General features: G+C 37.3%; 1 protein-coding gene across 2 annotated transcripts in view; it reads left to right on the top strand.

Annotated features, from left to right (window-relative positions):
- Positions 1-24,630, top strand: part of MAP2K4 (mitogen-activated protein kinase kinase 4) — a 121,765-nt gene that overhangs the window by 56,253 nt on the left and 40,882 nt on the right. For both annotated transcript variants that reach the window (XM_050765000.1, XM_050764999.1), the window contains 2 exons: positions 3,836-4,010; positions 18,082-18,201. In XM_050765000.1, coding sequence (XP_050620957.1) covers positions 3,836-4,010; positions 18,082-18,201 — 295 coding nt within the window. The remainder of the gene's footprint in view (positions 1-3,835; positions 4,011-18,081; positions 18,202-24,630) is intronic.

Here is a 24,630-nt window from a genome sequence, read left to right as displayed (position 1 = left end):
ATTTCACTTCTGCAGGGCATTGAGGGTGGCTGGAGCTCTAGTCATTACCTACATTCCAGGCAACAGCAAGGAGGTTGGAGGAAAAGAACAAGAGTCTTTTTTCCAACTGAGTTAGCTCCTTTTAAGTACTGTGTTCCTATTTTCCACCTCTAACTGCAAGGAATGTTGGTGACTTAGCTCGGGCTGCAAAATACCACACACTAGGTGGCTTAAACAACATAATTTATTTCTCACAATTCTGAAGACTGGAGAGTCCAAGATTAAGGTGCTGGCAAGGTAGGTTTTAACCTGAGGCTTCCTCCCTTGGTTTACAGGTGGCCACCTCTCACTGTGAGCTCAGATGACCTTTTGCACATGTGAGAAGAGAGTGAACTCTGTGGTCTCTCTTCTTGTAAGGACACTAATCCCAGTAGATTAGGGCCCCACCCTTCATTAACCTTCATTGAACCTTCATTATCTTCTTATAGGCCCTGTCTTCAGTACAGTCACGTTTGGGGTTAGGGCCTTAACATGTTGATTTTGAGAGGGAACACAGTTCAGTTGATAGTAGTTGGGAAATGTAGCCTTTTAGCTGGGTGCATTGCTGCCCCAAGTAAACGAGGATCTTGTTAGGGAGGATGAAGAGGAGAATGGATGTTGGGTGACAGCTGATAGTTACTGCCACAGTGGCTGTTGTCTGAGTTTTCCAGGTTGGTAATGAGAACCTTGGGGTTGGAATCCTATGAAGTGTTCATTGGAGGCAGGTAAGGGTGATCTGTATAAAATAATGCACAGAAAATTATGAAGGGAAAGATGAGGGATTTTAGGAATTATCTTTATTTTGGGGAGTACATAGTAGGTGTATATATTTATGGGAGTACATGAGATGTTTTGGTACAGGCATGCAATGTGTAATAATCGCATCATGGGAAATTGGGTATTCATCCCCTCATGCACTTATCCTTTGTGTTACAAACAATCCAATTGTACTAGGAATTATTTTTGATAAAATATAGTCCCCATTCTCAAGAAAGTGATATCCCAAGGAAAAGTCAGGGAACTTTTTTTTTTTTCTTTAAGAGTATAATTGTAGGGAAATATTTATCAGCAAATAAGGGCAACTTTGCATCTTTATTGGTTTCTATTTTTCACCAATCTTCTCATGGGGTGTGTTTTCTACTGTTTATGTTCTTTCTTTCCTAGGCCGCTTACATAGTTTAGGACAGAAATTGATTGACTGCAGAGTTTAATGGTAAGGTTCTGGTCTGGTTCCTGTGTCTAGTCACTCCAGCACTGTATCTGCGTATAGCCCTTCTGTGGAAGCCATTGTGGTTGTACCAACTGTTAAAACAATTGCTGTGAAATGGACTCAGTTTTACTGGAAAGATTGCTAGCCCAGTATAAAGATGAATGTATGAACATGGCTTGCTGATGTCATAACCGTGGCATGTTTTTCTGTGTTTTTACAGCACTTTTTCTTTGTAAATGAGAAACTTGGAACTCTGGGTAGGAATCACATTCTCCTCTTTTAACAGCTTTACTGAGATATAATTCACGTTCTACAGTTCACACATTTAAAGTGTATAGTTCAGTTGCATTTAGTATGTTTACAGAATTGTGCATCTGGTACCTTATTCAATTTTTGGATATTAGCCCAAGTAGATACCCTGTATCACTTAGCTTTCAACCTGTTCATTTTCAAAAAGAAAAAAAGGGACTTTATCCAGGAACTATACAAAAAAACTACAGTGAGCTAAACTAATTAGTCGAGATATTCCATAAATACTAAAATTTGATCTTTAAAGTAATAGAGATAATATTGTAACCATTTTCATTCTGTAATTTCTGTATAGTAATGAAGTATCTTTCATTTCAGTTCTCAAGAATGCTAGCATAAGTATTATATAGCGGTGTAGTCATGAAAGTCATAGTACATCATCTTTACCATATTCTCTTGGTTAGAGGCAAGTCACAGGTCCCACTCACACTCAAAGAGAAGTACCTACACAAAAATATGAACACTAAGAAGGTGGGGATCATGGGGACTTCCTGGAGCCTGTCTGCCACAGCCCCTCAATTAGCGAACACTTTATAAAATTTTGCTTCCGATTTACAAGTAATCTTAATTAACTTTTTTCCAGCTTCCCTCGGGGGTAGATTGGTGCTGTATATTTCACCAGTAATTAAACTATGCCATTGAGATAGTGTTTATTTGCCAAAGGTTATAGAACAGTAATCATTATACATGGAACTTCTTCATGTTAGAACTTTTTTCAGGCTTAATCGTCTACTTCATGAAAAAGATTACCAAGAAAAGTTTCCTATTTTTGCCTAGACCTGAGTTCCATCCTAAAAGATCAGTTCCGGCTTCATCTTCACCTAAATGGTCACTTATGCTACTGATTTCCAGGCTTCTTGTGACTCTGGATGCTAGAGTATCAAATAATATGGGTGAAAGGATTTTGAACTGAAAAGCACTTGAATGAATGAAAGCTGGTGTTATCACCTAGTATGATTTGAAAGTCTGTTACTTGGAACACTGATATAGTAAATTGTTATTTAGACCAAGTGTATGAATCTTTGAAGTGTAACTTTGAACCTTAATATTAGAACATACGATTATTCTCGGGGTGGGGGTAGATTTTAAAGTTCTAAGTTTTTGGGGAACCTTAAAAGTTGCTACAGAAAACCATTCTACTGATTGGAGAAAACATTCCTAAATTTTGCAAGAAGAAAAATAAATGACCAAGCACATAAACTTTTCCTGTTGGTTTCATAGGATCAGAGTTAAAAAGAAATCTTGATCATTTTGTATGAAACTGAAAAATGTAGTTGATATTTAATGAATTGTTTTCATTGTGTGTGTGGTTGATAGTTTGTTCCTACACATTGGGTTTGGGGGGTGTGTGTGTGTGAGAGAGAGAGAGAGCAAGAGAGAGAAACAGATTGGTTTTACATTTTTCATTGGATTTACTTTTTTATAAAGCATGGTTAGAAATTAATACTTTGATCTCCAGGTTGAGATTTTGGAGATGATTTTTTATTTAATGGAAATATGTAATGAGTGAGCTCTTTTGTCTATGAGCCACTTATTTTTTATCCCATTGCTTTATCGAACCAGGGCTGAAAATTTCAATTTCGAATAGCACATGGCAATTTTCCTCTTAGAGCCAGCTAGCTGTTCAGTTGACTGTTCTCCCACCTCAGCATGGTATTAACAAGAACGGGACAGTATACTAAGGCACTATTTCCCAAACATTACTGGAATCATCTGGGGGTCTTTAAAAATACTGTTTTCTGACTCCTGTCCCTGGATAATTCAGATTTAATTGCTATGGGATGATACCTGGGCATTGAGATTTTTAAAATCTCCCCCAGGTGATTGTAAGGTACAGCCAACTTTGGGAATAGTTGTACTAACTGAAGATCGAGGCACTGGAATAACTAATGTTGGGTAAGATAGGATAAGAACTGTTTCTCAATGACGTTCGCAGCTCTTGGGATTCTCACTTGATGATGCTCTTTGGATAAATCCTTATCCAAGTTTGAATAAGATCTTATATTTAGAAATGAAAACTGATCCACAGAATTAATAAATGGGAATTGTTTAAGTCTTCTTGGGAATTTGTTTTTATGAATCCCATTGAAGCTATGTCTATTGACTACCTAAATCTAGATCATTCTTAATCCAGTGTGTAAAAAACCAGGATGACACAAACGAAAAACTTCAAAAACCTGGAGGTCAGACTATTTTAGTAATTTAGAAAACATTTTTCCCACACATTAATCAGTACTAAAAGAAAAAAGTTAAAACCTATTTAAAATGTGGAAAAATTGCTTCCCAATATTTTAACAGAGAGAGACTGAGAACACACAGCATTGAGTCATCAGGAAAACTGAAGATCTCCCCTGAACAACACTGGGATTTCACTGCAGAGGACTTGAAAGACCTTGGAGAAATTGGACGAGGAGCTTATGGTTCTGTCAACAAAATGGTCCACAAACCAAGTGGGCAAATAATGGCAGTTAAAGTAGGTGATGCCATGATTATTTTTGGTACTTTAATCCATTAGGTGAAATTTCATGGTGCAGTAATACCACTGTTGTTGTGTTCCTACTTTTGTGGTAAATGTGGGTGTTTAAAAACTTGTTTCTCCAACTCCTTTGAGGGTGTTCTGTGTAGAGGTTTCTTACTGGTGGCACATTTTCTATCTCTTTGGAAACATGAGTGTATGAAGTGTGCATGTTGATTGCATTTTGGCATGATGCATTAACATGTTTTAAACTTCAGGCCCTTCTACTGCCAAGGTGAGTTCAGGCTGGGCGGCTGCACCCCTGGGAGCAGGGCAGTGCTGCACTGAGCCAGGCGGGAGCTGGAAGAAGACGCAGCACACTGGGTTGGGCAAGGTGCGGGGCTAGGGCTAACAGCAGTCTTACTGAAGGTTTCCTGGAAACCACGCACATGCTGTTGCCACTAACCTCAACCTTACTCGGTCCTGACCGGCTCGGCTTCTGTTTGTTTATTTCATCTCTACTCAGTACTGCCCTGTTCCCTGGTTTTAAAGTTGTACTGAAATGCATACCTTGTGATAATGTTGTCACATTTTGTCCTGATTGTGAGTGTCGTGCCACTTAATATGTTCATTAAAAAGAAAAAAATGGCCAGAAAAGGAAATTTGATCCATAGACTATACCTGGCAAGCTTAGGCTGGTACCTGTAATGAATTGGTGGTTTCCATTTGACTCCTAGTGGTTTCATGTAATTGTAACTTATTCTTTTGTTTGTTTAGATGTTTAACAAATCTTTGCTGTATGTAAGATAGTTCAGGAAAATCAGCAACAGCGGGAACAACTTGCAAAAACAAAGGAAAAAAAACCTAGCTGTGGCCATACCCTCTCTGAGCTTAAAATTCCTATGGGAACAAAAATGTTTCAGTTTACAAGAATTGAGAATGGATTTGCATATAGTCCAAGCTAATCATCTTCCTATTAGTGTCCTATTTTGAGAGTTTGTCAGAGTGGTTGATAAGAGTCCTTAGTTTTTTCTTGACATTTGAGAATGAATTTATATTAAAATAAAATGCTTCTGTGTAGAAGTCTGTTGTGAGCCAAACCTTACTGTAACTATTTTAGTATCCTTCATTGTTGAGCATTTCTTTTTACTGGGTCATATGAAAGTAATGTTAAATTAGTGGTGGGGAAAATTTTTATGATTCTCTCTATGGGTTCTTAACATTGTTTTTGGCTGTATTTTTAAAATGTGGTGAGAACTATAGACTTTTCGTAGGCAGATGTATATATACACAACATTTTTTACATACAAACCACAGACCTCTGAAGATGCACAGGTGAAGAACTCTGCATTATGTGTTAAAATAAAATGTTTTCTTGGAATATGCAGTGATTTCCGTATTCCTGTCTTGTGCCACTGCAGTATAAGTGGAAAGAATCATTTTATTTAGACTCCTGGATGAGTGTTGTATTGTCCTTTTGTGCTACCTGTGTGTGACATCCAGTTTTAGTTGGCTGGATCTTAAGGGAAAGGTTTCCTATATAGTTAAAGTTGTAAACTTTTCTTTCAGGTACTAGGGAAAGTAATTTAAACAAATTATTTCCTGCTTTTTACAGTTTGTGTTATGTGTGCTTCAACTTTGTTGATGAACATTATAAACTGTTTTAGTAATACGGATTGATTTTAGCCATTGTTAAAGAGGTCATAAAGGTAAAAAGAAGGTACTTCATTTTGACATTTAAAAGTTTTTCTCACTGATTAATTTGATAATATTTTGGGTTGTATAATGCTTACTCAAGTTTTGTAGGAATTCAAGAATGAAAATAGGAAATTGTTGTCCATCATTTGTAATTTTACCTTATCAGTGGCTACTGTGACAGCTCCAGTTGGGATGCTATTAAAAATCCCAGCTGTACAGGAAGAACTTTCTTTTTTTCTTTCTTTTTTTTTTTTTTTTTTTTTTGAGATGGAGTCTCGCTCTGTCACCCAGGCTGGAGTGCAGTGGCCGGATCTCAGCTCACTGCAAGCTCCGTCTCCCGGGTTCACGCCATTCTCCTGCCTCAGCCTCCCGAGTAGCTGGGACTACAGGCGCCCGCCACCTCGCCCGGCTAGTTTTTTGTATTTTTTAGTAGAGACGGGGTTTCACCGTGTTAACCAGGATGGTCTCGATCTCCCGACCTCGTGATCCGCCTGTCTCGGCCTCCCAAAGTGCTGGGATTACAGGCTTGAGCCACCGCGCCCGGCCAGGAAGAACTTTCAAGGCAGTCATGAGACCTACAAACTGGTTGCTGTCACATGTATACCCACCACATGGTACTACCTAGCTTTGTTTACCATCTCAAATTCTTGAACACGCGTAGCAGTTGGGGATGGGAGAGGATGGCAATACAACACATCAATTAACATATAGATGAGGAGTACCTTTGGATTCCGTGACTTTATTAATACCGAAAGAATAAATGTTTTTGCATTAATATGCATTAAAATTTGATACCAATTGATGACTGATGTATGCCATCTCTGAATTAAAGAATATATTTATTGTTGGTTTCTTCAAAGAATAGTCTTTGATCACACTTGAGAGAGTTCATTCATTCCTCACTTTGGTACATTGACTGGATTGACAGGCACAAATATACAGAATCAGTATATGATTAAGGAGGAGTTTGATTTGAGACTTTACAGTTGAAGGAACCATGAGACAGTGGTTCACACAGCTGAGAGCTTTCCATTGCTGTTGGTGAAATGAGAAACACACTTGAAGTAACTGTGCTAACATCTTAATATGCACTTTGAGAATAAAGAAGGATTGCTTTATTAGATGCTTTATTAGATGTTAAACTGCAGTATTAGATGTTTACTTTCAGTATCTATAGAAAAGTGAACTGTGATATTAGCTTGATTTTTTTCTTTGTATTATTCCTCATTTTTGGTTTTGAGGAAATCCTCCCCCAAATTTATTTTGCCATATGTAAGAAGTATTTGAAAAAGGTGACTTCTTAGTAACCAGAAATAATTACCCCAAAGACTTAATCTAAAAATCAGTTATGATATAATCAGATTTAGTGAGGTAACATTGTAAGAGTTATACTTAAAACATGTTTTTGATCTTTGGTTTGAGGACAGTCTCCCAGGCTATCAGTGAGTTCCTGCATTAGGACCTAAGATGTGAACATTTTTTATCCATTAGTTTTAATTGCACATGCTTGGGGAAAGGGTCTGCTCTCCTGTGAGTGGGTGTAATTTGTATAGTTGTGCCTGAGTGACTAGTCTTAGGGCTGCCTAGGGCAAAGCCATTGTTGCCTCTGGGGTTTCTTAAAGCTCAGGAGGATAACCTTCAACTCTTACCAGGGATTTACTTCTGACTGTGATCAATATCCTTTACAAATAATATTTATTTAGTGTCCTGTTTTGCACAGTGGTGGGGTAACCACTGAATGAAAACATTATACATGAATAGTCACTGTCCTCTACATAAAGTAGGTGTTTGCTCCTGGCAGGGTTAAATGTAGCGGGGTAAAGCCCAGAGTTCAGACCAAATGTTTGAAGAGGCAATTAGGATTAGGTTTCTGAGCTAGGGTTAGAGAAATTCAGATCTGGGAGAAACACCTAGCATCACTGATCAGAATCAGGATCCCACAGAAAATCTAGGGACACAGGAGAAAAGAGAAAGAGTAAATGAAATGTCACAGCTTAGACCATGGGCTTACAAGCTCAGATGGCTGACAGAGGGAAGAATGATTGTAGGCCTCCGATACCTGACAGTATGTTCTCCACCTGACTCTGCCTGCAGTGTAAAAAATCCTGCATACCTGGAGTTCCAGCTTCCCTGCTGTTTTCTAGCAGACTCATGTCCAGATTGACTTCTTGAAGGTATGCATGCCCTTTTCATGTTTGTAGAATATGTGTGAAAACCCAAAGGAATGTGGAAAAGTAAGAATGAAAATGAGAGGGAATATAAGGACTGAAGTTCCTGTCACTAAAGATGATGGCAGGCAATGGAATCTGAATTGTTGTGTGAAGGGTTAATACTGTAATAAAGCTGTCATCTCATTGAAGAACTGAATAATATTGAGCAGGTAGGTGGGAATAAGAATGTGTCATGTTAAATTTGTCATTGTGGATCATTATGATGACTTTTCAGTCTTCTGCTTGAGAAATTACCTGGATTAATCAAGAAGAACAGATCTGTTGTTTGAGGGTAGGTGCATAGGCCAGACTAAGTTAGCAATGTGAGCTGGTATGCAAGAGTTTCAAGTGTTTTCTTTCTGTTGGAGATCTGCCTAACTTGTCTTGTTCTTTTGAACCTCAACTCTACCCTTTCAACTCTGCTGTTTCATTGATGTGAGTCTTGCTGATCCTGGCCTGTTAACCTCATTTTGATTCCTGCAATCCTGCCTCTCCTTGGTATTTGGATTTTGGCTTTAGTGTCCTTGACCTGGAATTGAGACCCAGCCTAATCCTGATGCTTAATAGTAAGGATGAGAGCCCTCTGCTGACAGTATCAGCAGCCCACAGCTCAGCTGTTCTCTGAGCAGAATGGAACTTTAATTTGCTGGTTGGGTAGGCCTCCCTGGTGTAGATAATACGGCGAGTATGGGAAGTCAGGTATCAGAAAAGTATGGCTTGGCTTGTTTTCCTGCCACTGGAGAGACCATGCCACTTCTGTCAAAAGTTCCATTACCAAATGATTTCAGTGGGGATTATGATGATGAATAATGATTTGAGGAGGTTCATTTTAGTGTTTAAACACTGGTCTTGCATGTTCTGAAAGCACTAGAATGATGCTGGGATGGCCTTCGGTTGGAAAGTTCCTTTTTGATGGCATAGAGTGCTTTGTTAGGCCATTTTATTCACTTCCAAAGGGCCGCAGTGATCATATTTGATTATCCAAATCACCTGTGGGATGCAGATGCCATGGCTCTTTTGTTTAGAATTGAGACTGTAGTCTAATATGTTGTCGTTTGGTCAGATCGTGTGACTTGACTAAGGCATCTGTGATTGACTGAGCTGTATTCTTTTATGCTTCCTAATATTGCTTAAAAGCTATGGTGGTCATATGAAAAGTGTAAGCAGAGCATTTCCAGGAGGAGGCACATTCAAGAGATGTGGCAGGGCTGTCCTCTTCGCAGCCTTGATTTTGAACTCAGGTTGCTTATTCCCAGTATACATGTATGTTTGTTTTGCTGTCACTCCAAGTTAGTGCTTTTCAGACTGTCAGTTTGTTGAACTAACAGAATTGTATGTGCAACCCAAGAAATAAATCAGTACTGTTTGGGGTTATGTGAGGGTGGGAAGTGGAGACTCTACCTATAGTCATATTGGAAGCCCTTGGGGCACCAGCTCTGAGGAATTAATAGGGGTACAATTAAGACAGTTTGGAAACGGTTGCTCTAGGTGAATTTTAGTCAATCATTATGTGTTTTTGAACATTCTAGAGATCTGGTTTCTGAAACCTTCTACCATTACTTGGTTAACCTGAATGAATTTTGACATTGGACTAAATCCCAGCTTATTTGGTTATCTGGAGAAAAACCTGGTTTTTGTTTGTTTGTTTTGTTTTGTTTTGTTTTGTTTTGTTTTGTTTTTGAGACACAGTTTCACTCCATCGCCCAGGCTGGAGTACAGTGGCACAATCTTAGCTCACTGCAACCTCCGCCTCCCATGTTCAAGCGATTCTCCTGCCTCAGCCTCCCAAGTAGCTGGGACTAAAGGCATGTGCCACCACACCCGGCCAATTTTTGTATTATTAGTAGAGGTGGGGTTTCGCCATGTTGGCTAGGCCGATCTCAAACTCCTGACCTCAGGTGATCTGCCGGCCTCAGCCTCCCAAAGTGCTGGGGATTACAGGCGAGAACCACCACGCCCAGCCAACAACCTGTATTACCATACCTCACTCTGCATGGGTGTCATTTGAACCAGTATTTGATACATTTCCTGCATATTTTCTATCATTCTTTGTCATCTTATGACCATGCCTCTGAAATTTGTTGAATATATCAGATTTCTACTGTTACCTCACTTTATTGTCGTAAGTACTGAAGTGATGGTCTGTCATTTATGGTCTTTAGACCCTTAACAATTTCAGTGCTAAGATTGACATTGTTTCTTTAAATGTGGATGACGTAGTTAGGAAGAAGATGATACCACTCTTACCAAGGCATGTCAAACTTGTCCATTAACTTGGTCCTCAGGGCAGCTCTTCCCATAATGTAATATAACACATGCTTTTGGAACTTATCTCTCAGGTGCTCTGATAATACGTAGCAGAAGGTAAGGTAAAAAGAATTAAGTGGATCTCAGTATCCCCAGTGAGAAGAACGGGGCATTACTATTAATTAATTAATGAGGCTGAGATACAACTGAGAGTTTATTAAATTGATTTTAAAAGATTTGAGTGATTTTGCAATTAAGAATTAGCATTGTTTCTTCTGCCCTTAGTAAAACCATATGTGCTTTCATAATTGAAAACAGTTGACTTAACAGACACTTATTTTTTCACAGGAAAGCAAGATTTACATCTGTGATCAGCATTCCAGATATCTTGCTTGCTTCTTTTACTGTTTGTTTTGGTTAATGTTGCCATCTGCTTTGACCTTATTAATGATGACTTTGTGAGAAATCATGGCCATTTTCGTGTGTGATCTATTTAGAAGACTCTGGCTGATAAGGAGGAACTCGTACCACAAATAAGGAAAATAAGAATACCCAAGATTTTCTGCAGCCCAGAGGAAGGTGATAGGATATTGAGGTGCTGCTATGGTTTCTAGGATTTTCCAGTTTTGGTTTCTAGGATTTTCCAACTTTGTATTACAGTGGAATTCTGGACATTTTTGCTGGGAAAGCAGCAGATTTGTAGGGATCAGAATAGTAGGGACACTGTAGGAGTGTGATCCTTGCTCTCCTATCCTCTACATCACTGACTTCGGTTGATCTGATGTCAATCATTGACTAGCAGTGGACCCCCCTTCACATTTTATTTATAGACGGTAACCTTAAGAGGGATCTTTAGCAAGGATTACTTAATGAACAATTGAAGGATATGTTTATGGCATAGCAGTATTGGTGTTTGTAGATCACAGAAACTGGATGCATTTTCAAAATATTACCACAGCTGTATTAAGATAATCTTTGTTCTTTTCTTCTTTTGATTTTTAATGCTGAACCTTTGCTATATCACTCTTCATTTTCTATGGAGAGGAGGTCCCATGTGTTGTGTTTGCTCATGTACTAGTTCCAGGATTTCTGCATGGGGGATAAAATACTTACTGATGTCTGCCTGGTACGAAAAGTAGACAACTGTCATAGGGAGCTTTCGATTTGCTTCTTGTCTTGGCTGTGGTGGTTTTAGCCATCATATAATTCGAGAGGACAACAACTGGCAATTACTTGACATAAGGAATACAGGTTCTTTTTTTTTGTTTTTGTTTTTGTTTTGAGACGGAGTCTTGCTCTGTCACCCAGGCTGGAGTGCAGTGGCGCAATCTTGGCTTACTGCAAGCTCCACCTCCTGGGTTCATGCCATTTTCCTCCCTCATTCTTCCCAGCAGCTGGGACTACAGGCACACGCTGCCACACCTGGCTAACTTTTTTGTATTTTTAGTAGAGACAAGGTTTCACCGTGTTAGCCAGGATGGTCTCGATCTCCTGACCTCCTGATCTGCCCACCTCGGCCTCCCAAAGTGCTGGGATTACAAGCGTGAGCCCCTGTGCCTGGCCCGGAATAGAGATTCTTTTGGTAACCTTAGATGACAGTAGGTGCTTTTGTAGGGGAACAAGCCCCCTGCACTGAAGTATGGGCTTTAGCTAACCTAGTTATAGCAGATTCCACGTAGATTGCTGAAGAGTAAATACCTTCTGGTATTCTGATTTTGGTTGGTGGTGAATTGAAAATGATGCTTTCCCTTGCTAATGGCCAAATTACTAGTAGCTTGCACTATTTTATCTTGTGTTGATTTGTTTTAATTGATCCCTGGAATAATCTCTAAAGCCCTATACTGTGTTCTTGTAATGATTGAATTCATCACCTTGCTGAGTTTCATTGTGTCTGAGTCCTAATTTCTGATCCAGGAACTCACCTGTTTTTTACTTTGGACTACTCTACCCATTCCTAACTTCTCTAAGCAGCTACAGGTGTACCTCTGCAGCAGGGAGATCTGTCTCCTGCTCTGCTCTTACTGTCTTTTTATACTGCCCTCTGGGACCCTCAGCTGAGCCATACAAACACCTGACAAGAATTTGTCATGTGAGAATTTAGAGATCTGCCAGGACTGATGGTCATTCCTTTCCACGTCAATTTTCCCATTTCTTATGCCCCTCACAGCTCATTCCTCCATGCGTTGTCTCCATTTCAAAACAAAACAAAAATAGCATCAGTTAGAATTGGTAGCCATTTTGTAAATTTATTTGATTATGATGCTGTTTTCAAGTGTCTGTGGCACCACTGCTTTCTAAAGTTGTTTTCTGGACTCCTCAGTTCTTGATTCCTTACATGTTTGCTGATGATTCATATCCTTTTCGCCTAGAATGTTCAGATCCTAGGAACTGACACCTGTCATGTCCTCTGTGGAACTTCTGTTTTAATGAAGTGCATATATGACTTGTCATCCAGTCGATTTTTACTCTTGAGTCTTTTGAGTATATAATGACTTATTTTCCCTTTCTCCATGTAGGAATGGGATCAGGTAACCCAGAGTGCCTCTTCACACACATTGTTCAAGAGATAGCATTTGTTTTCTGTCTAACAGCTTTCTTTCTCTAGCTTGACTTGGCAGGAAGAAAAACTGGGTTGATCTGGAAGAATCAGTAGTTGTCACATCAGGACACAGGCAGTCACAGAATGGGTCATTTCAAGGCAGGCCCTGGTGCTTTGGGATAAGGTGTGTGTGCCTGATTTCTCTAGTAACTGAGATATCTTTGAGCACCCTAACATGGAGATGTAAGGGCTAACTCTGAATCAGGGTGACTGGCAAGGACCACTATCAGAATCAGCCAGGTATTTATTGAGCATCTAGGCACAATGCTACTTGTTGACCTGCTTCTTAGGACCTACAACATGAGCCTTTATTTTGCCTCGTCTGCAACTCCACCCTTAGCCATTGCGTTGTCAGCCTGCCCTCCTTTGCCACATTTGAGTCTTCCTAACCTTACCCCTTAATAGCGATCACTTCATCATCGTGCTCTTTCCCACTATCTCTTCTCCCGGTCTCTTCCCACCCATGAAAACAAATTTAGAAAATGAAGGGAAACAAACAAAAAGTCACCATTTTGATGGGATTGAGGCATAATATCTGAGTAAGAAGGGAATCAATTAGTTTTCCTTGACAGTATCTACTGCCTGTTTCTCTCCATCCTCTTGTTGCTTCTTTTTCTTTGCTCTTCCACTCCAGTCCTTAAGTGAGTTTAGTTTTATTAGTTCCTCTAGTCCCTTTTCATTATAACAATGTGTCATAGTCTGCTTTAAAGTTTTTCATACTTACCGATGTTTTACTGCTAGTCATTCATGCCTGATGAGCACCAACAAATCATATGTGAGAGATGGATTTGGTAGGGTTTGGATACAAGGCTGGAGAATTGTGTCAGTGTGAAGAGAGAGCTTCCTTGGAGATCTCAGTATAAAGTTAGAGGACACCTGGAACAGCACCACTTTTACATAGTTCTTCAGTATCAGTAAAAGGTTATTTATACTTTAAATTCAAGTTGTTAAAAATGGAGGCATTCCACATGAGGCTAAATATTATTCAAGATTTTGATCAATAGATGTTATAAGCTGTCAACATTTAAATATACCAGTGACTTCTAGGTGCCATGTTGCACCAAAAGAAGGAAAGCAACCTTTCAACAACTGGGAATTTGGGACATTTCTATATGATTGGGACTGTTCACCAAGTGGATGTTGCTGTGTTTTGCGATGAGGTGGAGTAGAGGGCAGGGGGATCATTTGTAACTGAAAATTTTTAGCTTGTCCTGTGGGACTTGTTAACTTTCGATTACTGCAGCCTAATCCATACAGAACTCCCAGCAACTAAATTTGTGGCTGATCCAACCAATGGCATGAGTTGGACTGGCAGTTATAGAAAAATTGTGTTCTTTGAAATTTTTTTTTTAATTGGACAAGAACCCCATGCATAACGTTAATAGTCTTAACGCCAGATAACTGGGAATGTAATCTTTCCCTGTGTCTCTAAGTGATTCTCAATTGGAGTCGATGTTGGCATTTCTGATGTGTATCTACCTGCTGTTTTTACTGGCATTTACCTGCTTTACTGGGCTTATACTCAACCTTGAATACAGATTTGGACACCAGTTAAAAAAATTAACTTCAAATTTATAAATTTCTTTACTGTAGAAAACTACTTATATATGTAGAGTAGTAATTTTTGTTTTGATTTTCAATGTTTTCTTTTAACATTGAAATAATCTGAAAATACTTCTTCTTATTGGGAAAGAGATGTGGATTTTTTTTCAAGAAACACAATTTAATTTGTCCTGGGGGCATGTAATAACTTAACGCTAAGTTAGTAAACTTGTGTTCAGTAAAAGAGCTCAGTAACCCCATAATGAAAAAGAATGATTTTGAAAATAATATAAAAAACTTAATGTTCGGCCGGGCGCGGTGGCTCAAGCCTGTAATCCCAGCACTTTGGGAGGCCGAGACGGGCGGATCACGAGGTCAGGAGATCGAGACCATCCTGGCTAACAGAATGAAACCCCGTCTCTACTAAAAATACAAAAAAATTAGCCGGGCGAGGTGGCGGGCGCCTGTAGTCCCAGCTACTCGGGAGGCTGAGGCAGGAGAATGGCGTAAACCCGGGAGGCGGAGCTTGCAGTGAGCCGAGATAGCACCACTGCACTCCAGCCTGGGCGACAGAGCGAGACTTCGTCTCAAAAAAAAAACAAAACAAAAAACTTAATGTTCTTGAGTTGATTTTCTTAAGTATTTTATGGTTTCCTGTAGTTTTCATTCTACTTTTTACTGGCAGGGAAAAAAGGTTTGCTGAGCTCAAGTAAACAGCCTTATCTAACTTTTAAATTTATATAAATAAATGAAATTTTCCTGTTACTCAAGGTTTTTTAATCAATGGTTGTTGCTTCTGAACATTATGATTATGAGAATTTCAAGTCATATAGTTGGTGTCACCTTTGTACTTACATTTTTCTGTGCTCTTAGGGACAGCTTTATAAAGGGAAGAGAAGTTTGTTCTTATTGATGTGTTCAATTTTTAGGTAGTTATGCTCCTTTAATGTTAGAAGATCCTGGACTCATTTGATTCAAATGTAGAAGTCTTTCCCGTAGATATAGTTCTGATGGTCGGTTAGAAAAACTTTCTTGGTAGTAGCTTTAGTCTCTAAGTATGCTCTGATTTGAATCGGTGATTGTCATTATGTCTTCTGCTTGAATTATTTATTGCGTTATTAAAATCACTAATTTGAAGTTACTGCTATTAGAGGCATGTGTTTGCAGTTAATCCCCTTTTGGGGTCCTTTAGGCCTTTTGAAATAGTTTATTGCTCACATGGTAAATGCTACAGTTCAACCCTAAAACATTAGTATAATTAAGAGTTAGCTGTTATTGCTCAATTCCAAACAATTCAGATGCAATACCAGCAGCTACTTTTCTACCCACTGCCAGATACTTAGACAAAATGTTCAGAGAGTGTGGGGAGGTGCTGATCTATTGAAAAGCACGATCAACTTCATGTTATACTAGTAGGCCATTCAGCTGCTCTATGTTCTATTTTGTACTAGAAGTGACATTAAAGAATATTTATAGTTGAATAGATTTTCCTGCCAGTGATCTCAAAGGTTAGAGCTGTGCTGGGAACTCTCTACATTCTGGTTAATAACAGTTCTGTCAGAGATTGTCTCAGTGTTAGGTATCAGTAAGATGTTGGAACTTCAGTTAGGCCTTTACATCATGTAATCCATATATCCTTTCTGTAGTAACAGTAGGGTTTTTGGACACTGACTCGCTCCCTAAAGTCAGCTCTTGATGATAACTATTGAGGTTTTGACTGTAATATGCTTTCTAATTGAAATATAAATATTTGTACAAATGTATATTTAGCATACCACACAACCAGTTTTGCAAAACAAAAAATAAACTAGTAAAGAAGATACCTTTTAAAATAGTAGTTTATGTGTATTAGTGTATTTCCATTTGCCAATATATTCATACTAGGAAAAATAGAAAAAAATACATTTGTTAACACCTTTTAATAGTGAGAATTAGGTAGAAATCTTCCCCAACCAAAGGGTTATTTGATTTTTCTTCCCTACTTGTCTCTAATTAACAACTCTTCGTCTATTTTAAATTTAGATATATAGGATAATTAAGATTCTTTTATAAATAATTTCTTGAATTAGCATTTTCACAGCTACACTTTTAGAGTTATTTTTTAAAAAACAGATATAAAGGTAAAATATTTACAAAAATTATTACATCATGCTTTGTACAAATACAGATCACATCTATTTTGACTTTTAAAAAATATCCTTTCTGAGCAAACGTGCTGAAGTAGATTTAAAAGTAAGATTAATAATCCATAAACTATGAAAATAATCAAAATGAGAAGGGAAACTTTCCTTAACATTAATAGAACTAGTCTTATTTTGTTTCTGTTTTTCATTCTTACTTTAGTCCTTGTTTATCTGAGTATTGATATTTAATATAAAAGTTGTAGATAAATCTTTGTATATAACATAGATGACAGTTAATAAATTTTATTTGCTTATGAAATACTGTAGCTAACAAGCTGTAAATTTTAAGTAGCAAAATTAAATTTGTTTGGAATATATGGAATTCCTCAAAAATGAAACTGAGAGAACCTACTTCTATTCCTTAAACAACTGCTTATTCTCATGTCACATGAAATACATCTTTTGTATCTCTTTGTGCCTCTGGCTTTTCTGTAAAACGGGCTCAAGAATTTAATTGACTGCCTTCATCCCTTTCAAGAACATTGACAGATACCTCGAAGTGTTTGGAAGACAAAATGCCACCTTGTGTATTTTTTGATACTAACTTGCCTTGTAAGTAAATACTATGTATTGTACACAGTGGCGTGGTGTGACATTGTGAACTTTTTTATGAGAACAGAAGTTGTTTGCATGCTTTGATGTTAATCTATAATTTTATTATTAATTTTTTATAATTTCTGAACATGATTCTTTCCTCTCTCTCCATTGCAGTGGGAACTGTCCCTCCCAACACCTCTGTGTTCTATACTGTTCCTGAATAAGAGGTGGGAGGTGGGGTACTTAATGTTTTCTGGCAGTCTCTTAGAAATGTGCAAAGAAATTGTTGTGCTGCTTGGTTAGGAATATATCCCTGGTCTGCAGTAGATGGAGGAGCGCTTTATCAGCTTAGGAATAGACAAAAAGAGCCCTCTGTTTCCTCATTTTTAGGTTTTCTTCCACAGGTTTATGCTGCCCTGCATGCTGACTCGTGGGTTGGAGAGTCAGGTAGAACTTTTTGTTTTTAATGCATAGAAAGTGCAGTTAAAGGACAGAGTCCCAGTCTAGGATTTTGGAGACCTGGATTCTTGTCTGTGCACTACTCCTATACTGGTATTCACTTTATCCAGTTCTGGACTATTTCCCATCTTTATGAATGAGGACACTGTGGTATGGGGATGCTAGTGAGTGAAGAGGGATGTTGTTGCATTGAATGCCTAGATTCCATACAATTTTGAAACGGTGATTAAAAGTATGTATAAAGCTACGTATAATTATTCATATGAAGCTGTTACAACTCATTATCATTTTCTTTATATTTGCGTATGGGGGTTAATTTTTACTGCCTAAGAACTTCGTTGCATAACTCCCAACATTGTTAGTAAATGCTCATGGTTAAATTGCCCTGTCTCCTTTAAAGGATTTCTGAGTGCTGTTTGTTAAACTTTCTGTGATAAAAGTAATTCTTGTGAAGTGTAAGGAAAGATGGTAATTTTCATATCTGGTATTTGTGAAGCTTGCTTGGTAATTCTTAGTCTCATGGTAGAGGTTTTTCTCTACCATGAGACTAAAAATTATTGTTTTTTTGACAAAAGTATTTTGGTTTTTTGATGTCTTTTGTCATTCTTTTCCAGAGAATTCGGTCAACAGTGGATGAAAAAGAACAAAAACAACTTCTTATGGATTTGGATGTAGTAATGCGGAGTAGTGATTGCCCATACATCGTTCAGTTTTATGGTGCACTCTTCAGAGAGGTAGGAATAAATTGGGTTTTAGCTGACTAATGAATATCTAATTGGGACAAATGAAGATGGCAGGATTTGATTCTATTCTTAAATGCAATATATTAGTAACAAGTTAATATCTCAGTATCTTAGTATGTAACCATGATAACGTACATATTAACTTCTGACTGTTTTTGGGGTGGTGGGTAAGGGGTGAATCGCATACGTGTGTGTGTGTGTGTGTGTTTGTGTGTGTATTTTAGTATTTGTGGCTGTCATTTGTAAATCTCATACAAATATTTTATGTTCTTTAAGAACCTGAAAAATCAGCTGACTTCTAAATATCAGCGCTTTTGCTACAGTTTTAGATTTTCATTGGGCCTTGAGCAATGCCCCCCCGCCCAACTTTATATTTTACCTTTTATTCATCTGTCATCAAGTGTATATCTGCATTTAATATAAACACTTATGTGTCCCTGCCCATAATCCTGAAGTATACCTGTCAGACATGGAAATGAACAATTACAATGTAAATTATTTTTTTCTAATTCTTCTATCCAGATTTTTGTGTAGAAACTAAAGCTCTTAATTTCTTGGTCTCATAATCCTGTTTCCTCTGGTTATTTTGTGTCCCAACTTGGGTTATCATTTCTGCTTCCAGCTCTCAATCCACTTACTCATTTCCAGTCATCCAGCTGCCTAAAATGTGGAAGTGAGTTTGGGCTAGGAGTAGAACTGGAGCTGTAAATGAAGCAATACATTATGGTGTCCTAGACTGCCATCAAAAATTGTGATACTTAGTAGGACTTGAACTGAACTGCTAAGCATTTCAAATACTGTTTTAAAAAAGTACCTTTCTCATTTTGCAAATGTTAGTATGAATAGCTGGGTTGTTATAAACTGGTAAGAAAAACCCTACTCTCTTTTTGGGATGGGATTATAGAGTGTATCCTTGGGGTTTGTATTGTTACTGGCTTTAAAATTAATATATATTTTTGAAACAGGGCTGAATGTAGCACTGAATAGAAATATATGAAATCTTACAATTGGAAAAGATGTTAGAGGTTAGTTAATTCTAAACCTAATTCTGAAATTTTTGTTTTTCTGTACTCTTACTAGGTAACTAGTAACAACACATTCTGCTTCATGAGAGATTCCCATTTCTTTGTTGAATCACTAATTGTTAGTTCTAGACTCATGTAGTTTCTTTCTATTCCTGTCTTTTTACTTTTTAATGATGAGAATATTCATTTTTATGACCAGATATACTGAATTTATTAATTTTCTTCCATCATTTCACATCAGATTCCATTACATCAGTATACAGTCATGTATTCATGTGCATGACTATAACTTGGACCTAAATATTATGTAATGTTATTCTAAATGTTTGGAACTTTCTTCATGTTGCACAAGAATCTTACCATCTCCTCCTCCCTTTATTCCCAAACTGTGAACTTTTCTTCACAATCATTGAATCATCACACCATATGCAGAACAATAATTAATTAGGGACTAAATTAGATATTCTCTCCTAACTAGATTCTGTGGTTAGTTTTTTCAGTGCTGTATTCATTTTCACTGTAGACTTTCCCCAGCTCTACCTGAACCCTAAATCACCTCCATAGTGCTGGAATATACCAATTTATTTCACTCGTTCATTTATTTAATCATTCAAGTACCATTTACATACCTAGCCTCGGGCTAGATAGTGTGGGAGTCTGACTATATGAAAAGAAAGCCGAGTAAGTCGTATTCGTGATTGACAAAGGTGTGGAAACAAAGCACATAAGCTTGGAGTAGTGTCTGAGCAATATTCTAATGGTTTTGTTATCATGGATAGCTGAGTCACATTTGGTTTTATGTCTCAGAAGGGTTGAAGGGAGTTGACATATGCAGCTGTAAACACTAACATCTGTTGAATGCTTTGTAGTTTTCACATATATTTTCTTCCCAATAATCTTCGGGATTTGGTGGTATTATCCCCTTTTTTCAGATAGGAAAATGAAATCTAGTGTATTTGACAAAAGTTACACAGCCAACAAGTGGCAGAGATGGGATTCCAGAGACAGAAATCTCGCTGTTCCTTCTATTTTATTACAAGTGGTCCAGAGATGAAGATATATATATAGATATAGATATATATGCTTTTTAAATAAGATTTTTGATATGATAAGATGCGTGATAAGTTGAAGGCTTAGGAACTACACAGTTAAGCTGTACAAAGACCCGGAATGCCTAAGTAGATGAAACATGAACTTTCCCCCCAAATTAGAATGCAATCTGTAATAGGTACTTTCTGAATAATAAAAGATTAAGTTTCAAGAAAGCAGAAAGTAACAACTTTTACAATAGTATATTTTACAATAAAAATATAGTTTTTCAATAGTTTTACAATAAAAGTGTAGTTTTACAAGAAAAGTGTTACTTTTATTATTTACCTTTAAAGAGTGAATAGTAGAAGTGTATTTCCCCAAGTTACAAAGGTTAAAAATATTAAAATGGTCAGGCACGGTGGCTTAAGCCTGTAATCCCAGCACTTTGGGAGGCCAAGGTCGGTGGATCACGAAGTCAGGAGCCCGAGACCAGCCTGGCCAATATGGTGACACCCTGTCTCTATTAAAAATACAAAAATTAGCCAGGCGTGGTGGTGCATGCCTGTAGTCCCAGCTACTCGGGAGGCTGAGGCAGAAGAATCACTTGAACCTGGGAGGTGGAGGTTGCAGTGAGCCAAGATCTCGCCACTGCACTCCAGTCTGGGCAAGAGAGCGAGACTCCATCTCAAAAAAAAAAAATAATATATATATACACACACACACACACACACACACACACACACACACATATATAAAAAAGAGATTTAATAAGAGTTTAAAGAAACATTTTTCTTTTGCAGTTGATGAGTTACATGTATCTTTTTTGGTGACATGACCTTCAGTTCCAATAATAGACAAAAAAAAAAATCTGAGTTCATGAAAGGAAATAGTAGAAATGAATGTATGTAGTCAGGACTTTTTACCTTACCTTACTAGCACTGTGAGAGAGACAGTGCTTTCGATTCCTGTTACTGTGAGACACTCTCCAGGGATTTCATTTCGCCTAACTTATACAACCACTGGACTTCAGCTCTTGGTTTGGTTCAGTCAGCCATCCATCGAGGAGCTTATGAGATGTTCCTTTTCTCATTCTTGCAGCAACTATTTATTTATTTTAATTTAAATGTTATTTAAATTTAAGGGATACAAGTGCAGTTTTTTTATATGGATATATTGAGCAGTGGTACAGTTTGGGTTTTTAGTGTATCTGTCACGCAAACAATGTAAATTGTGCCCATCAAGTAATTTTCGATCATCCACCCTTTTCAACTCCTCCCTCCCTTCTGTGTCTCCAAGGTCTCCAGTTCCGTATTCTGTCCATGCGTGCACATGATTTAGCTCCCATTTATAAGCGAGAACATGTGGTATTTGTCTTTCTGTTTCTAGGTGGTTTCACTAAAAATGGCCTCCAGTGTATCCGTGTTGCCACAAAAAAAAAAAAAAAAAAAACCATTATTTCATTCTTTTTTTAATGGCTGTCAGTATTCTATTGTGTATGTATGTCACATTTTAAGGACATTTAGGTTGATTGCATGACTTTGCTATTTTACATAGTACTGCAATAAGCATACCAGTGCAGATATCTTTTCGATATAATTTATTTTTCTTTGGGTAGATACCCAGTAGTAGGATTGCTGGATCAAATGGTAGTTCCACTGTTTAGAGATTAATCTTGCTGTTGGGTAATATTGAGCTTCTGAAAGTTCCGTCACTTATTCAGAGCAGTGAATAATACTTAATACTGAAGTTGGTAACTTCTGTGTTGCCATTGTCTTCAACCATGCATAGTTCTTTCTAGGATGGAACCAAACTCAAAAAAAAGTCCAAAGTACAGCTTGGATTTGGTTTAGATAAGTTATTAGGTCACTCAATTGCACATGTTCCTAAGAGTCATTTTCAGGCTTTGTAGGTAGGTGGAAAAAAGAGCTTGATATTAATTGAATAGTGGAAGTAACTGCTAGCCTATATTTTACAAAAAAGACCTAGCATTTATCTTAACAGTGCTGAAACCTAGTATCACTTAAAAATTTTTCTGATGCATAAAATTTGAGAATTTCATAGCAGGTAAACTCTTAAAACATCTTTTGAGGTTGGGCAATAAATTCTAGTGCAGAAAGCACTGTTCTTGAGTAACTTCTAAATGTAGAAGTTCATCAGATTATAGAAGGCAGTGATGCTGGCTAAAGCGAGTTATCTCCCCCTTTTTTATCCTTACTTCCACCCCTCTTCTCCTTTCCCTCTTCTTTCTCCTTGCAAATTTTAAATGCAGCTTATGGAGGTAAAATTGACATCTGATAAACTTCCCATATGTAAAGTGTATAGTTTGATATGTTTGAACAAACATATACGCCTGTAGAATTATCACCAAAATCAAGGTAATGAATGTACCCATGACTCACAAGTTTCCTTATACCACGTAGGTAATGCCTGCCACCTCTCTGCTGTCCCCATCCTCAGATAACCACTGACCTGCTTTATGCCTTTATAGATTAATTTGTATTTTCTAGATTTTTATATAAATGGGATCTTACAGTATGTACTTCTCTTTTTCAGTTTGTCGTCTTTCATTCAGTATAATTATCTTGCATTTATCAGTAGTTTATTTCTTTTTATTGCCGAGTACTATATGTAATGTTCCATTATGCAGACATATCAGTTTGTTACTCATTTACCTGTTGATGGCCTTTTGGATTGTTTTCAGTTTTTGTCTATTACAAATAAAGTTGCTTTGAGCATTTATGTACAATTGTTTGTATAGACATAAGCTTTTATTTTCTTGGGGTAATTACATGGGGGTGGAATGGCTGGATCATATTGCAGGTGTATGTTTAACTTTTTAAAAAATGGACAAACTTTTTTCTAAGGTAGTTGTACCATTTTGTGCTTCCATCAGTAGTTTTTGAGAGTTCTGTTTCTTCCATGTCTTTTCCGGCACTTAGTATGATCTGTCCTGTTAATCTTTAGCCATTCTAGTAAATGTATGGTGTAAACTCTTTGTATTTTTAATTTGCATGTTTCTGATGACTAACAGTGTTGAATGTCTTTTCATGTGCTTATTTACCAACTGTATATCTTCTTTGATGAAGATCCTGTTAAAACCTGTTGTACATTTTTATTTAAATTGGGTTTTTTTGTTATTCAGTTTTGGGAGGTTTTTAAAAATATATTTTGAATACAAGTTTATTATCAGACCTATGATTTGCAGATACTGCCTCCTGTCTGTGCTTATCTTTATATATATATATATATATTCTTAACAGTGTTTTTGGAGAGCAAAAGTTTTTAATGTGGGCCATTAAAATTTTTGATATGGGCCAATTTTTAAATTTATCTATTGTACTTTTTATGTTGTATGTAAGAGCTCTTGTCTAACTCAAGCTCACTTAAGATTATTTCTTATGTTTTCTCCTAGCAGTTTTATAGTTTTAGGTATCACATTTATGCTTACCCATTTGGAGTTAGTTTTTATATATATCGAGAGTTATATAGTGATGGGGTTTTTTTTGCATGTGGATATCCTTTGCACCTTTATCAGATATCAGTTGTCCATATAGATGTGGGTCTATTTCTGGACTGCTCTGTTCTGTTGATCTGTTGTTTGTCTGTCTTTGCACTAATCTCACATGGCCTTCGACTGCTCCAGCTTTGTAGAAAGTCTTCAGATTTGAGAGTGTTGGTCCTTAAACTTTGTTCTTTGAAAAGTTGTTTCAGCTCTTTCATATCCTTTCTATTTTCATGTGGATTTTAGAATCTTCTTGTCGATTTCTACCAAAAAAGACCTGAAAAAAACCAGCAAAAAAAAAAAAAAAACCACCTGCTGGGATTTTTGATTGGGATTTTGCTAAATTTGTAGGTCTACTGGGGGAGCATTGATATCTTAACAATATTAAGTCTATTGACCCTTTTCTGTGGCATCTCACTTTATTATTTTACATCTTCTTTAATTTTTCTCAGCAATATTTTATGGTTTTTACTGTATGTCTTTCATCTTTTTACTAGAGTTGCCTTTAAGTGTTTATTTGTAATGCTGTAATATATATTCTTAATTTTCTCTTGTGACTAATATGCACAAATATCGTTTGATTTTTTATATTGATCTTGTGTGCAACAGCCTTGCGAAACTCAAATTCCAGTTGCTTTTTTAGCTCCCTTCAGATTTACTACATAGATCATCATTTTGTCTGTGAATAGAGAGTTACTTCTTTCTTCCCCAGTTAGTTCCTTTATTTATTTTTGTCTTGCCTCATTGCACTGGCTAGAACCTTCAGTATGCTGTTGAATAGGTACGGTGAGAGTAGACATCCTTGTGTTTTTTTCTGATCCTAGAGAGAAAGCAGTCATGTTTTCATCATTAAATATGATA

Source organism: Macaca thibetana, chromosome 16 (genome assembly GCF_024542745.1).
Source record: "Macaca thibetana thibetana isolate TM-01 chromosome 16, ASM2454274v1, whole genome shotgun sequence".
In the NCBI taxonomy this organism is placed as follows: domain Eukaryota; kingdom Metazoa; phylum Chordata; class Mammalia; order Primates; family Cercopithecidae; genus Macaca; species Macaca thibetana.
Note: the sequence above shows the minus strand (reverse complement) of the source record. Positions and strands in the feature narration are given on the sequence as shown.